This window comes from Punica granatum, chromosome 6 (genome assembly GCF_007655135.1).
Source record: "Punica granatum isolate Tunisia-2019 chromosome 6, ASM765513v2, whole genome shotgun sequence".
Classification (NCBI taxonomy): domain Eukaryota; kingdom Viridiplantae; phylum Streptophyta; class Magnoliopsida; order Myrtales; family Lythraceae; genus Punica; species Punica granatum.
The window spans coordinates 20,626,842-20,642,388 of NC_045132.1; the positions used below are offsets into that span (position 1 = coordinate 20,626,842).

At 39.2% G+C, this 15,547-nt stretch overlaps 1 protein-coding gene across 1 annotated transcript; it reads left to right on the top strand.

The window, feature by feature from the left end:
* The first annotated feature begins 1,779 nt into the window (after positions 1–1,779).
* On the top strand, positions 1,780–2,536 carry LOC116212242 (aspartyl protease AED1-like). Its single transcript, XM_031546810.1, has 2 exons — positions 1,780–2,342; positions 2,449–2,536. The coding sequence occupies exons 1-2, from the start codon at positions 1,780–1,782 to the stop codon at positions 2,534–2,536; spliced, it is 651 nt and encodes a 216-aa protein (XP_031402670.1).
* Positions 2,537–15,547: the final 13,011 nt, after the last annotated feature.

Below are 15,547 nucleotides of genomic sequence, written 5' to 3' on the forward strand. Positions count from 1 at the left end.
GTGTAAAAAAGGCAGAGCAGGAGAAGAGCAAAGGAGAGTGGGAGTTCCATCTCTGTGGTTAATTTTTGGACACACAGCTGAAAGGGTGTGAAATGTTTTGGCCAAAAAGTCACGACTGCGTAGAGGGAAATATGAGGGGAAGAGGGCAGTTGATGGAGGAAGACCGAGGTCCAATTTCGTGGGAACTCAACAATGTAGAGGTTGGTTGGAAGGCCATTACCTGGTGAGGTGCAGCAGGGGGGATGGTCATCTAGAAACAGGGGCAACAACAACGTAACTGCAGCGTACAGAAGGCGTAAAATAGGTTCAGGTAGGGGCAGTAACATTTTCTTACATAATATTGTTATCAGGCAGATGTGTTTGTATTCATTCTTACTTTTCCTTATTTGTTAAACTTTAAGTTGTACAGAAGAAGCTACATCAACTTTCTTAGCAGCAAAAGGAAAAGCACAATTGTACATACATTCACTTAAGTATAACAAAGGACTGTATAATCCCAGAGCATGAATTATAAAGCAAGTGCCAAGTAATAAATAATGTAAATAACTAAAGAAAAACACAGGGGCCATCAAGGATAGGGTGATCCATATTGGCTAGGGGAAGCAGTATATATTATTATTATTCAAGAATCATTTCTTTAACTGAGGGGAATTCTAAAAAGCAGACAAAATACAGCATATATCTGTAGCAAATTATAAAAACAGCAAACAAGGTGAAAAACCCAACCGTGACAGATACATGTGGAAGAACGATGGACATGGGATAAGCTGGAGCTGCCAAGGGCAGATGGCAATGCAGAGTGAGGATACTGCAGTGAGCACTCACTTGCAACAATGTGAAGATGGGTCCTCTTGCAGCGTTTCTTGGTAGCATTAATTTTCTTCCTTTTCTGCTTAGACATAGGCAGACATACATATTGCGATAATGTAGATGAGCGCATTACTTTTTCTTCCTGAAACAAATTCTGATAATGAAGAGGGTTGAAAGCATAGCATGCACAGCTATTAGCAGGGCCCATTAGAAGGTAGCAAGTAAGCAGATCTAAGAAATATGATAAGAATACCAACATTATAGTGCTACGGACTCAACACTTTCTTCTAAATTGGTACTATACAGCAGCAGATTGACCAATCTCTGTACATGGGCATGTTGTAATAAGCGGTAGGAGTATGATATAGGGCAGGGATGTGCAAATATGAGGAGCAAGTGACTTGAGTTTGTGCCGTCACCATAAACCTGAAATGGATCGAGCTGATTAGGAGTCATAAGCCTCAAAAATTGGTGGAGCATAAAAGGTGGGTAACAGCATAATTATATGCAAAATCCAGCGAAGAACTGCAGGGATGAGTAGCACAGATAAGAAATTCATTCACATGCCTGGTAGAAATTACATACTTCAAATAATTTTTGCTTGGATCCTGGCTCCTCTCAGTCAATTAATTTACCAAAATCTCGAACTTTCAACTGGTAAGGGTAATGTTCAAGTGTTTTGCACCGGAAGAATCTGTTGCGATAAAGGGTAAGTTGATGTCTGGGATGTGGATGAGAGCTCTATCTAGGCCTTCTTAGTAGCTTCTTCAAGTCTCCATCGGCAAGCCTGTCCTTAGAAACATCAATTCCCTCGGTTCTCTTGAACTCATTGGATAAGCAGTCCAATGGACACAAGGCGCGTGATATTTTCCCCGGGACAAGGCGCGATATCGGCTGATAGCCAGTTTGTTAGCATCCTCATGGCATGGACACAACGTGGATCCCCCTCCTCTTGAACAAGGGGAAGACATGACTGTACCCATTCCGGGCAAGGAAGGAGATTTCTTGGTCACTGTCAGCCTTGGTTTGCTGAGCCGCTCATTGACCTTGATACTGGACACCGGATGTGACCTCTACTGGACACAGGACATCCCCTGCCCCGATGACGGATGCTATAAGCAAGATGACCCTTACTATGAGCCCTCCAGATCCTCCACATATTCTGACCCACAGTTCTATCACTCACCCTCCACCTATAAAATTTTCTACGAAGATAAGTCGTATTCCTATGGGTACTATGCAAAAGATACCCTCACGCTCGGGCCAAATTACAAGTTCCCAAACTTTGTCTTCAGTTGTGGACAGAACAATAGCAGTAATGGTTTTGGGTCCACAGCGGGCATTCTTGGCTTAGGGAAAGGCACTCACACCTTAGTCTCGCAGACGGCATACAAATTTAACCAAATTTTCTGCTACTGCGTCCCACCCACATTCAGCACAAATGGGTACCTTCTCTTTGGACTAGAAGCACGGAAATATTGCCATCCTGAAATGTTCACGCCTCTCGTCTCAGCCCGCCCTGCCCGGCCCCAGTATTTCGTCAACCTCCTCAGTACTACCATCGAGGACCAAACATTAAGTTAAAAACTTAATAAAACCAAATCCATCTCCTAGTTCTTCTCCTTCTTCTTCTTCCAGTTACAAGACTATCATCGACTCAGGGACAACCATAACTCGGCTTCCCCAATCAGTTTATGCAGTGCTCCGTTCAGCGTTCCAGGACTAGATGTGGGGATACCCTGAAGCTCCTGAGCTTCCTCCATTATTAGACACGGGCTATGACCTGGAGGATTACGAGGATGTGAAACTTCCTCGGATTGTTCTAAACTTCGAGCTAGCGAACGTAACCTGGACCCCTCAGGAATCATTTGGAGAGAGTCGAACTCGCAAGTTTGCTTGGCTTTTTCTGGAAACACTGGTCAGAAGGATGACCTAATCATAATCGGCAGCACGCAGCAGAGCAAACTTGACATCCTATATGATGTCAAGTCCAAAAAAGTCGGGTTTGGAAGAGGCAGTTGTGGCATATGAGAACTGCTATATTTAATATATTCCGTTTGGAACCATTTTCAGTTATCAGTAAATGTGGAATGCTACTCATTTCAGATTATCAGTTGTTTTCCAGACACATACTTTCCTCGCTTATAAGGTCTAAGTTGGCCATTTAACAGCTTATTTAAAATAGCTCGTCAATTGGATTATAAATGACAATGCCGAAAAGACTGATCAGTGTGACAATCAGCATCGTTTCGGAAAAAAAGTTAAGATGTATGGATCTATCCGTTTCTCTCTTCTAAAAGACAAAAAGATGATCCTTCTGTTTGGTGCCTGACAATATGATCCTTTAGCACTAGCAGTTAACTGAACTTGAGCAAATAATGATTTTCGTGCAGAACTATAAATTTAACGAAGTATTAATTTGATGAGTTGGAGATGCTTTCTCCGCACTAGGATGATGAAGAGGTGTGGATGAATTAATGTGAACTCAACTGGGGCTTGGAATGGGGCTAATTTGGTGGAAGACCAAAGCCAACTTCCCACTAATTGATACTTGAGCCTCCACTAATCTTAATCAACTGCATATAGCATTACGTGGAAGCCAGCAGCAAAAACCAATGGACCAATGGGCAAATGCAGCTCATGAAGGCCCGTCCAATAATGGGAGAGGTGGTCAGATTAGACGGTTATCTGAAGCCTAGTGGACCAAAATTGCTGAATTTCCTGTAGGCTTCGTGATGCATCAAAATTGAGCAAAAGAAGAGAATATCTGAGAATATACATCAATTAAAATTCCTAGGAAGCTAAATATGGCCAGAAAACTATGCCCTTATATAAGAACACACAACAAAATACCAGCCTATGAAATAAATTAAAGTACAGCTCGGAAATGGGAACCTATCCCCATAAGTTAAGTAGTTAAGAACTACTTGAGGCAACTCTTTTGTTTTCTTTCTAATTTCAATACAGAGATGTGATGCTTGGAAGAGGATGGGTTTTCAAAATTCATATTTTTTCTGCACAACGATGACAATGGAGAAAGTGCAAGCACTCAAGAGCTATCTACACAAGCAAGTATATAGTTTATCTAGTAGCAAGAGGACACCCCTTCGGGACACAACTCGCATGATATTCGTGGGATATCAGCAGAAATGGCAAAATTAATAAGATCAGCGATATACAAAGAGCGTAAGAGTATGAACCATGAAAGGGGGGACTGATATGAGCGCATACATGCGTACAATGGGATATAAACATCAGCAAACGTGAGAAAACTTGGTTGGGAAAGTGTGGTATATTTCAACAAAGTGCATGCATGGAGACAACATTAGCGGGCAAAGCACGCCTACGCTACAGTGGCTATGATTTGCGGGCGCGAATGAGATCAAAGCAACTCTCAGGGCATTTTGTCGGGCAAAATCTAGGCGCAAGATGAGACCACAATGAGGGCTGAGAATGATGAGGACAGAGCGCGAGAAGAGAAAAGGAGAGGCAAACTGTCCATCCCTTTCCAAGAATTATTAAGCAACAAATTGGAGAGGTGTGCAAAGGGCTGAGCTACATACTGGTCGTTTTTCGCCGAATAGGAGCGAGTTTGGCAGCAGAAATGGACATCAGAGGGTGAGGGAGATCGGTAACCAGAGATGGGCCAATTAGAGAAAGAAACAGTGGAGTGAGGGTCCCGGATGTCGTGCATTGGAGGGAGTGTCATGTATAGTGGGTGCTGGATAGAAGAGCGGCAGAAGAAAAAAGGGACGCGAGGCACTCAGACGGTCGCAGATGGCAGGAGAGCAGGGTGTGTGGCTGTAGAGAGGAATCCGCTTGCTAATCCGACTGAAGTGGCTGCAGGCCAGAAGGAACAAATGGTGCGAACACAAGAAGAGGGTCGATCGTTTCCGTTTCCCTTTTCTATTTGGCCGAGGGGTGAAAAAAAAAATTTCCCCACATTTTTCCGGTCAAATGGGGGTGACTGTTGTGCGCACCCGAATTTTAATCTCGTCGGGGCACGCATACGCGCGCCTAATGCAACGCGACTTGGGAGTGTCTACCTTTCCGGGGACGCGCGATGGACACACGTGAGAAGGAGTCGTCACTACCTATTTACGACCTGAAGGTCAAGGGCCGGTGAATTGCCCAGGTCTAGGGGTATGGGATACATCTAGTATGCTAAGGCAATAGTCTGGACGGAATCGAAAATTCCAAATTTGGGAGTTCTATTTAGTGTAGGCCTATATCCCACACGCCCTTTCGGTACTCTAGCTTGCTCGTCTTACCATTTTATTTATTTACAGCGTGATTTAGGGTCGCACTTGACTCGCCCGTTTTGACACCGTAAATTCGAGGAAACACTCCGACCGTCCACTATCCGACCGGGATTCTTACATAAATGTACAACATAAGCTCTTACATTATTCTCTCAAATAAATAAAAATAAAAATTACAATGACTGAATCCCGATCGGTTCGCGTTCGATCATTATATTACCTGTGCTCACCGTGTGGTTTTGAAAAGACTGAAAATTAAATTAAGGTGCGCACTTGGTGTATGGGGGCATTGGACCCCGTAATCGACAGTTAGAGGCGTTGGACCCGTGTAAATCGTATCCTAAAGGATCGGGCTCAATCCGCATAACAAACAAGTACGAGAATGTAACAAGCAAGTACAAATAAACAAATAATGGGGTTTCGTTATTGTCAAATTTACGTGAGTTAACCGATTATTAATCGGGATATCTTGGCATGCAAATCCTACCTTAAAACAAACAAAGCGGGGTGATGAAGAGGGCATGTAGCATTCAAAATTTTTTTTTGTGGACCCGACAAACACAATGTTTGTAATCGAGTCTCGGATGTATGTGTTGTTTTTAGATTTGTTTTGTATCGTGATATTGTGGCTTTTACAGGTTATGAGAGGAGTGTTTTTGCCTGAAACCCAAAACCTAACTATTTGCTCGACTATTTTCCCGTGTTTAATTAAGCCAAGTTTGTGATTAATCTGTTTTCCCGTGTTTTGACCCATTCTAAGCACAAACCTACACTGGGATGACGGCAGGACAAGAATTGGTAATCATGCCCTTGAATCGGAAAATACGTGTGTGCATGAAAAATCAAGATTACATGGCACGTATCTCGGTACTTTTGAAATTGTGAATTTTAAAAAGGGCATGGCCAACAATTTTTGAGCTATCAATGCGATTACAAATTATTGACCGGTTCGTGCAATTCATCTAAAAGAGTCGAGTGATTTATTTTAATCGAGTTTAACCTCCTGATTTCCCTGAGTGTGTGGAATTTTAAAGTTAATTAAAACTTGCCGATGCTTTAGTTTATGGGTTTCGAGCCGCCGGAACAGTCATTGGTGGACCGCCCCTAAAAAGCTCTAATCCCCGATCTTCTTGGGGTTAAATCAAATTTTTAATCAACTTTACGTGGTTAGACCGATTCATGTGAGGTTTTAATTAAAAATACATTATACTCCAAGCACACAAATATGGGCAAAATGATCACAATAGAATTAATTCGTCGGCTTTAAGTCCAAGTGAATAATTAAATCATTCTTAATGTATCATTTGCCTTAGAAATTATGGATTTACGAAGCAATTTATTTAAATCGAACGCATTTAACTTACGATTTATCATTCGATTAAAATTAAACAAAAAATACAGTCGCACACGATCATATATCACCACGGTCATAACGCACATCTCATAAGTTGCTCAAAGATCGAATTTAAATAATTTTGAAAGAACAGGGACCGATTTGGAAGTTCGTTAAAAAACTCGGGGACTGATTGGAGATAGCTTAAAAAGTTCCCCGGACTAATTTGGAACGTCTGAAAAATTCTGTGGCAGAACAGGAACTAAAAGGGGTCTGAGATCTGATTGAAACATATTTGAAAATTCAGGACTGATCCAAAAAAAGTGGGAAAATGTTCCGGGGACTAAACTGAAACAGATTGAAAAGTTTCCTAGAATGATTAAAAAATCAGGAAAACTCGGAAACTGTTCGGAAAATGGTAAAATGGGCCGGGACTTGTTTAAAACGAATTTGGAAATTCAGGACTGATCTAAAAAATGAAAAAAATCACAGAGACTGAACTGAAACAAATTGAAAAGTTTCCTAGAATGATTAAAAGTTCTGAAAAATTCAGAGACTGATCATAAAATGCTAAAAGTAGCCCAGGACTTGTTGTAAACGCATTTGGAAGTTGGGGGGTTATTCTGAAAGGTGGAAAACATTCCAGGGACTAAAATGAAACAGATTAAAAAGTTTTCTGGAATGATTAAAAATTCTGAAAAATTCAGGGACTGGTCGGAAAATGCTAAGAATGGCCCGGGACTTGATTGAAACGAATTTTAAAATTTATGGCTGATCGATAAAATGAAAAAAATGCCCCAGGACTGAAATGAAACGAATCAGAAACTTCATAAAACCGGTCCAAACCAAACCCGTTCATCTCCAGTCACAATCATTTATTTCTCATCAACACCACTCAAATAAACATTAATACATAGAAAGGAAGCCCTAAGCATGCCACTAAGTTGGGATATTTACCGAGTTCGGAAGATAGGGGGCAGTTCTGAAAAACAAGGAAATGCTGGACGAGTCGGGTCGGTTCGGGTATCCGATCGAGTCGTGACAGACCCGACTGAACAGAGAATGACCGGGAGAGCTGGGCCGGACTAGGATGTTGGGCCTGAGTGGGCTGTTGGGCCTGACTGGACTGCTGGGCCGATACTCGATTGGGTCGTTACAGACTCGACTGGCAAGGGGCAGCGCCTGGGGAGAAGATGGCGGGCACGGCTGGAAGAGGGGAGTCGTGGCCTTCGTGACCGAGCTCCTGGGATGCCGAGGGCCCCCCCGAACGACCCTGGAACGATCATGGGACGGCTCGAACTTGTGCTGGCAGAAAAAAAAGAAAAACAACCTGTGAGAGTTCAAGGGAAACCGGAAAAGAAAAGAGGACACGGGGCAGCTCGGGCGGCTCCGCACGGCGGCTCCTTGCTCCGAAGCCGTCCGGGTATACGGGAGGAGATGGCTTGGGAATCGAAGGGGGCTCAGGTCGCTCCACCTATACCTCTGTTCTCTCTTTCCCGTTGTTCCCTGCTGCGGCTTTTTTTTTTTTTTTTTGTCTTTCTGTTTTGATAAGGAAGGGTCCGAGAGAAGCTGAAAGTCGGTGAGCTGAGGGTTGCAGGAAGGAAACGTGAGCTGCGGGTTGCAGGAAGGAAGCGTGAGCTAAGGGTAGCGGGAAGGAAACGTGAGCTGTGGGCTTTTTTCGAAGGTGAGGGGAGGTCAGCTAGGGTTTTTTTGGTTTTTTGGGAGAGTTACCGAGTTGAGAGCGAAAGAGAGACCTAAAGATCTAGGGTTTTTTTGTTAGGGTTTTGTCCGTGAGGTCCAAGGAGGCCGAGAGAGAACGAGGGAGAGTCAGCTAGGGTTTTTCCATTCCTTTTTTTCCTTTTATCCGACCGAAAGAAGAAGAAAGAAAGAGAGGAGGGGAGTGTGGCGGCTAGGGTTTCGGGTCGAACGAGCTGAGGGAGTGAGTGGCTAGGACGAGCTGTGAGCTGGAGGTGAGGCAGCGTGAGGACATCCAGCTGGGAGAGTCGGGATGTGTGATCCCGGAAAAAGAAAAGAAAAGAAGAGCTCAGCCGAAGGGAAGAAGAAGAAGAAGGAAAGAGAAGAAGAAGACGGGGGTGGGAAGGAGGGGGATGAGGGTCAACGGTCAACTCCTGACCGTTGCCTCTGCAATTTTTTTTTAAATAATGGGTAACGGTCAGAAGCCGGTCAGGACTTCTGACCGACCCTGACCGGCCCAAAGTTGTCCTCTCTTCTTCTCTTTCTTCTTCTTCTTTTTATTTATTTTTTATTATTATTATTTTTTTCAGATTTAGAAATTCAAATTTAATGCGCGTAGAAATCAAAATTCTTTTCTTTACAATTGGATGTCGAAAAAATGATCTAGGACCTGCATTGTGTTCAGAAAAATTTATGGATTAACGTTATGCCATAAATAAAATTTTCAGTCTTAATTTTTGTCCCGGATTATGAAAATTGACGCTGACACGCGCGAAATCCAATGAAGTCCTAAATAGCATTATTTTCTTGAAAAATCATAAAATTGATGTCAAATTATGAAAATTCCCTATTTTTAGAAGTCGTGCGCGCTTGAGCGATTAGCTGAAAATACTTCCTTCCGATGGATGGCAAAAAATGATAATTTTGCCTCTCTGGAGCCGGTGGACCGAAATTGGGTGCTGACAATTGTTGAAGAAGCATTGAGTGGGAAGCCAAGTGGTAGGGGTATTACTAAAATTTAAAAAGTATTGGAAGCATGTCAAAACATTTTAAGGAGATAATACATTTTAAGGAGAAGAGTGATACTTAAAGAAAAAGGAAACTTTAATCGAAGCTTAATTTTTTTTTTCAGTGAATTAGGGGCCGAAGCCTGAGTTTATTGTGAAAATAAACCAAACATTACAAAGGTGGGGCATAGAGGCCCTTACAACATCCCCCAATAATAAGAAATGAAGTCTAGGAGGACAAGAACTCAATCTATGAACTCCTACTGGATAAGTAAGAGCATAGTTTGCCAGCCTATATGCATTGTGGCCTGGTTACATAGTGGTCTTGGGGGCTCTGGTTTGTGGTCGATATGCTACTCGGCTGGTGAGTCTCTTTTACATGTTTTGCGCGATTGTCCGCACATGGAGATGGCTTGGAAGACCCTGGTTCCATTCGGTATGATGTCATCCTTCTTTACTGACAATGCTGAACAGTAGATATATCGAAATTTGTCCTACTGCTTTGCTGATTGTAACGGTTTATCTTGGGCAACGGTTTTCAGAGTTGGGTGTTGGTTGTCATGGAAATGGCGGGACAAGTCGATCTTTGACTCTACATTCGCCTGACCGGTGGATTATGCAGCTGTAATTCACAAAGTTGCAGTAAGTTTTGCTCGGGCCTATACAGTTGCTAAGCCTATCCCTTCAAGACGTAAGGAATCGAAGCTTAAATTTTCACCCAGCAACAAAGTGCACGTATTATCCCCAGTTTATGGTAATTGCTGGAAGTCGTGAATGGGAAAATAGCCTGAAAAATAACTTACTTTCATGAAATTCTCAAATCTATTAATTTTCAAAATTTTGGCCTAAAAAATTACAATATTTGCCTTCGTTTTCCTAATCTACCACTTCGTTAATTGAGTCGTCAAAACTGCTCATGTAGTCCTTAGCCGCACTAATGTGGCGGACAGTTGTTTACGTGAATGGCATGCCACAAACTTTTTAACCCAAAAATTCAAACAATTTGCTTCTTCTTTTTTTGTCACGACCTGAAATTTTAGCAGATTTTCCCTTAAATTTCCTCGATATCTATTATCACATAAACCTGCTTTCCATAAATTCCCAAATGTATATAACCAATCCAACAAACTCTCACATATATAAATAAAATCCAAGATAGTACTTTTTTTCACCCACATCACTAAATCGATTGAACAAAAGTTTCAGGTCGTAACATATTTAAATACATTCTATACAAAAAGATTACAGATCAAATAATTAAAGTCTTTATATAGTCATCCGAGTTGATCCCCAATACCAAAAGTGGTTCGTCCACGTAGCTAGAAGTTTATCTGAAAAAAATATATGTAGGGTGTGAGCTGCATCTTAGTGAACACGATATTCTGAGGTAAAATGAAGAATTAAATAAATATTTGTCTTGAACCAAACAATATATATGTATGTATAATTAGCAGCATATCAGAGTTCACTAATAATTCCTTCATATCACCAGTATATATATACATATAATACACATTGATATATATTAGTCATATCCAATATACTAACCCAACAAAAGTTCCACTAGCATATACACACAACTCTTCCAACCATTTTACTAATATCCAATATCAGTTGAATATCATAAGAACATGCTTTCTAATATCAAATAATTTCAGAGAGACAATACATAACACAATCAACAACGTAACCATAGGATTATATTTCCTCGGACATAGTTTTGACAGTACCGTAACCTCACATAATTCAATCTACTCCTCCATAACTCCCATATCACCTCTCATTCGCGGGGCCACCCATCATCAAACTCTAACTAGTTCCTGTTTTATATTTCGTCAGATCAGCAGTTTAGTGTCCAATTTATATCTCGCCAAGTTAGCGGTCTAGTATCCCTTTTATATCCAGCCGTATCAACGGTCTAGCATCCAATTTATATCTTGTCGGATCAGTAGTCTAGCATCCATTTTTATATCTCGGGTGAATTGAATTGGAAGCAGATGTGGTTGAGCTTCAATTGTGATTTTCCTTGTTTAGTTGCTATGTTAGTTATTCGATTGGTTTCGATCTCAACTAGTCGATTTAATTATAAGAAACTTTTAATAATTTACTGACATATTAGTAAGATTTTTCAAAGTTCATATTCATTAATTTCTTTGTGCTTTGTTAAAAAATAAGCTCGGGACTTCAGTATACTTTTTGAAATCTATCTATATAAGTATTATGATACTATTAAGATTTGAGTAGAGGGAAGCACCTCAGGTTCTCCTTTGGTCAAGTTTCTCTTGAAATCAGTGTCAGGATCAATTATTTTCGAGCTCCAAACGAATATTGAATTCAGTTAAGTTTCAGAGTTGAGATGCATCTCAGCTATGCAAATATAATTTCAAAAGGATTCCTTAGAGATTAGGTTCGGAGGTATTCTTTCAAGAAGTTCCTACGACTTTTTAGCATATATGTCAAATTTATTTCAGTGGGATATTTCTTGGAGTATCAATTATTCAATGTTGTCTGTCATCCTTCCAGTTCTAGCAAATGGTGATTTCAGTTTATTTTCTCTTTTATATATGCAACAAGTCAGGGTTTATGTTGCTGTGAGAATGATCTGACGGGATTGAGAGAATTGTTGCTCTGCTTACTGAATAAGATCTTACTTGGTTTTCATCATTGATCTTGGGATTCTATTATTGCTTAGCTCCATATTTTTAGTTTGACATAATCATATGAGTTCAGCATGGATAATTATTCCACTGGAAAAGTTATCAGATTGAGACTAGCTAATTCTACCATCAACATGGACATATATCAATTTGTTGACCACCAAGGTAGATTTGGGGTTTATTTCGGTTTGTATATCCCAGCGACATGGGATGAATTCTATTGATTAAGTTTTGGACAAAGTTTTCAGTATTCAGACTCGGGGATCTTAGATGTATTTATTTCTATCAAAGAGACTGCTCGAAGTCTTGAGAATTGTTCTACATTGAGAGATACAATTAATTGCTGGTCAACTTATTTGATTGCGGGTTAAAAAGTTGGTTGTCTTGCTAGAAACTTTTGATCATCTTTATTACGGTTGCTTTCGAGATAGAGATTTGGATATTCTACAAGATTTTGGCTTAGATCATCTAAATTATTTGAGTGGTAGCGAAAGCATGATGCTATAGAAGAATTAGTACATAAGCAACTTGGGTACCTGAGGGTGCTATGAACCTTAATAATCTATTTTGGCTCCTCAAATAAATTTCAAGGACAAAATTTTTGTAAGTGAGGGAGATTGTGAGACCTGACAAATTTCGTACATATAAACAGAAAAATATATATATATGTTATTACATATATCATATTGATATATATTAGTTATATCCAATATACTAACCCAACAAAAGTTTCACTAGCAAATACACACAACTCTTCCAACTATTTCACTAATATCCAATACCACTTGAATAACAAACAAGATACCCAATCAAATTCATATCATAAGGACATGCTTTCCAATATCAAATAATTTCATAGAGACATACATAACACAATCAACAACGTAACCATATCATTATATTTCCTTGGACATAATTTTGACGGTACCGTAACCTCACATAATTGAATCCGCTGCTCCATAACTCCCATATCACCTCTCATTCGCGGGGACCACCCATCATTAAACTCCAACTAGCGTCCGTTTTATATTTCGTCGGATCAGCGATCTAGCGTCCAATTTATATCCCGTTAAATCAGCGGTGTAGCATCCATTTTTATATCCTGCCGGATCAGCGAACCAATGGCTATGACCACAAACTATAACCACAAACAAATATCATCAACATAGCTCATTCAAATTGCAACCATATAGACCCTTCAATATCACATTACATGCTTTAACGATGATATTAAAATCAATCACTTAGCTTATTCGTACATAATCAATTTATACCATCCATACTTCTTGAAGGATCAAATAACTAAAGCTCCTGCATTTGTGGGGTCTCACATTTTCCTCTTTTACCAAAATATCAATAACTTTTCCATCATCTACAAAAGTATCAATAACATTAAAAAATCACATAATTAGCTTATGTTCCCCCATCTACCAAAATATAGCCTCTTTAAAAAATCATATCCACCAAAATATGACTTCTTATTAGTTTGAATTAAAGACTTATATATGTGTATGCTGATTTGAATGTTAAAAGAGTTGTTAATAGTAAAGAAGTGTTATAACATTTACAACTTTGTCATTTGCAAATCAAAAGAATATCCATATATATTATCACATTAAGTAACATAGGAATTTATACATATTATACTGCAAAGACAAGAATCATGCCAAAATAACCATTCCAGCAAAACTTGCACACACCAACATCTATAAAATTTTAGCATGGTTATTTACCATCGTTGAACTTGTTGGACACTGGGATCGATTATTTTAGCATGGATCAACTTATTTTGGCATGGTTCATGTAGATATTGATTTTTGGGAGCAATTGTTATTAAATTTTGATAATGCAGATATGATGAAAATGTTGAAGAGTGAAATTCATCATATCTACATATAAAAATTTAACACCTAAACTACAAACATAAAACTGAAAAATCCTAAAATTCTAAAAAAGTTTACATGCTAGAAAAAAATAAAACTAAAATTCATTTTTCTAAAAAATCTTTAAAAATGAGAAACTAACTACCGGTTCAACAAATCTATATTTATTTGTTTTTAAAATTTAAAAATAAAAAATAAAGAAAACTCAAATCTATATTTATATATTTCAAATTCAAAATTTTATTATTTAGAAAAAACTCAAAAGATCGAGAACATTTCGTTCAAAAACGAAGCGTTCTAGGATCATCTAGCACGACCCACCTTTATCCTACTTTCACATATATACAGGTAGAACTCAAACATATTATACTGCAAAGACAATAACCATGATAAAATAAGCATTCCAACAAAACTTGTGTCAAATTTTATAGATGTTAGTGCGTACAAATTCTGTTGAAATTGTTATTTTGGCATAGTTATTGTATTTGCAGCATAATATATCTAAGTTTCTATATTACTTGATGTGATACCATATACGAATATTCTTTTGATTTGCAAATGATAGACTTGTAACCGTTCTAATATTTCTTTTCTGTTAAAAATTCTTTTAACATTTAAATCTACATATATATACATATATATATATATATAATTCCCTAATTCAATCATATAATTATTCAAAAAAGTCATATTTTGGTAGACATAATTTTTGAAAGAAGCCATATTTTGGTAGTGAGGGAGTATAAGCAAACTATGTGATATTTTAAAGTTATTGATATTTTGGTAGATGAAGGAAAAGTCATTAATATTTTAGTAGATTAGGGAATAAAAGTCAAGTATGTGATTTTTTATGTTAAAAAGTTCATGGCAGACCATGCACAAATGCAACCATTTGCCGCATCAGTATCAGTAATAGTCGCACCAGCAGTTTTGACGGCCCAATTAACGGATTGATAGATTAGAGAAACTGAGGTAAACATTGTGATTTTTCAGGTCAAAATTTTAAAAATTAATAGATCGAGGAATTTCGTGAAAGTAATTAATTTTTTACGCTATTTTCGCCTTGTGAATTGTGAAAGAGAGTATATATAAAAAAAGGTCTTAGGAATTTCAGATATAGCGTTCATGTGAATTGTGAAAAAGAGCATAAGTCGATCTTCCACATGCTTACCTTTCTTTCAATATTGGGATGCAAGAGGTCCCACCACCTCGTAGTTCTTAATTGAGAAGGACGAGGGAGTGTCGCTATACTAAATTCTTTTTCCTTTTTATGTTCTTCTTTTTTCTTAATTAGGGGCGGTCACATCCTCGGCCTTGGCAGCATCAGCTGATAGGTTGTGCGTGCCCCTCTCTCTATCACCGGTACGCTAATGGGTCCAAGGGCCGAAAGTCTCCAGAATTTCGGACACTATTCTTCAGTCCATGATTGGGTCATACCTAGATCAATTGCCTCAAGAGGATCATGGAGACCTAAAGGGAGAGTCGAACCTATGACGTCCCGGCATGTCTTAGCACTACACTTCCGAACAAGCCATCTTTTGTCTCCCATCATATGCAACAACGTCCTACAGCTACAGCATGGTCCAAGCTTTAATTCTTCAAAACTCTCCTGGCTTACAATTTGTCCTTCCCTCATCCCCGTTGCAAGAATCTACTAATGGCCCATCTCCAAACCATATTTGACTATTCGTATTTGTAGTCACAATGGTGTCGATCAAATTTACCGCAATTTGGCGAACTTAAAATGCATATGATTCCGCAGTCCGAGTTAATCACAGCCAAGAACCCAAAATGGAAAATGTGCAATTCATGTAGACGATAAACACTTGATCCAGTTACGTGAGGAAGCCGGCGAAATATGAGATATTTTCTTTTGTTGGCCAAACTAAAATCGGGTCCA

Coding starts and splice junctions, on each gene's coding strand:
- LOC116212242 (XM_031546810.1), top strand. CDS start 1,780: ATGACTGTACCCATTCCGGGCAAGGAAGGAGATTTCTTGGTCACTGTC. Junction 2,343..2,448: donor GCCCGCCCTGCCCGGCCCCA/GTATTTCGTCAA, acceptor TTCTTCTTCCAG/TTACAAGACTATCATCGACT.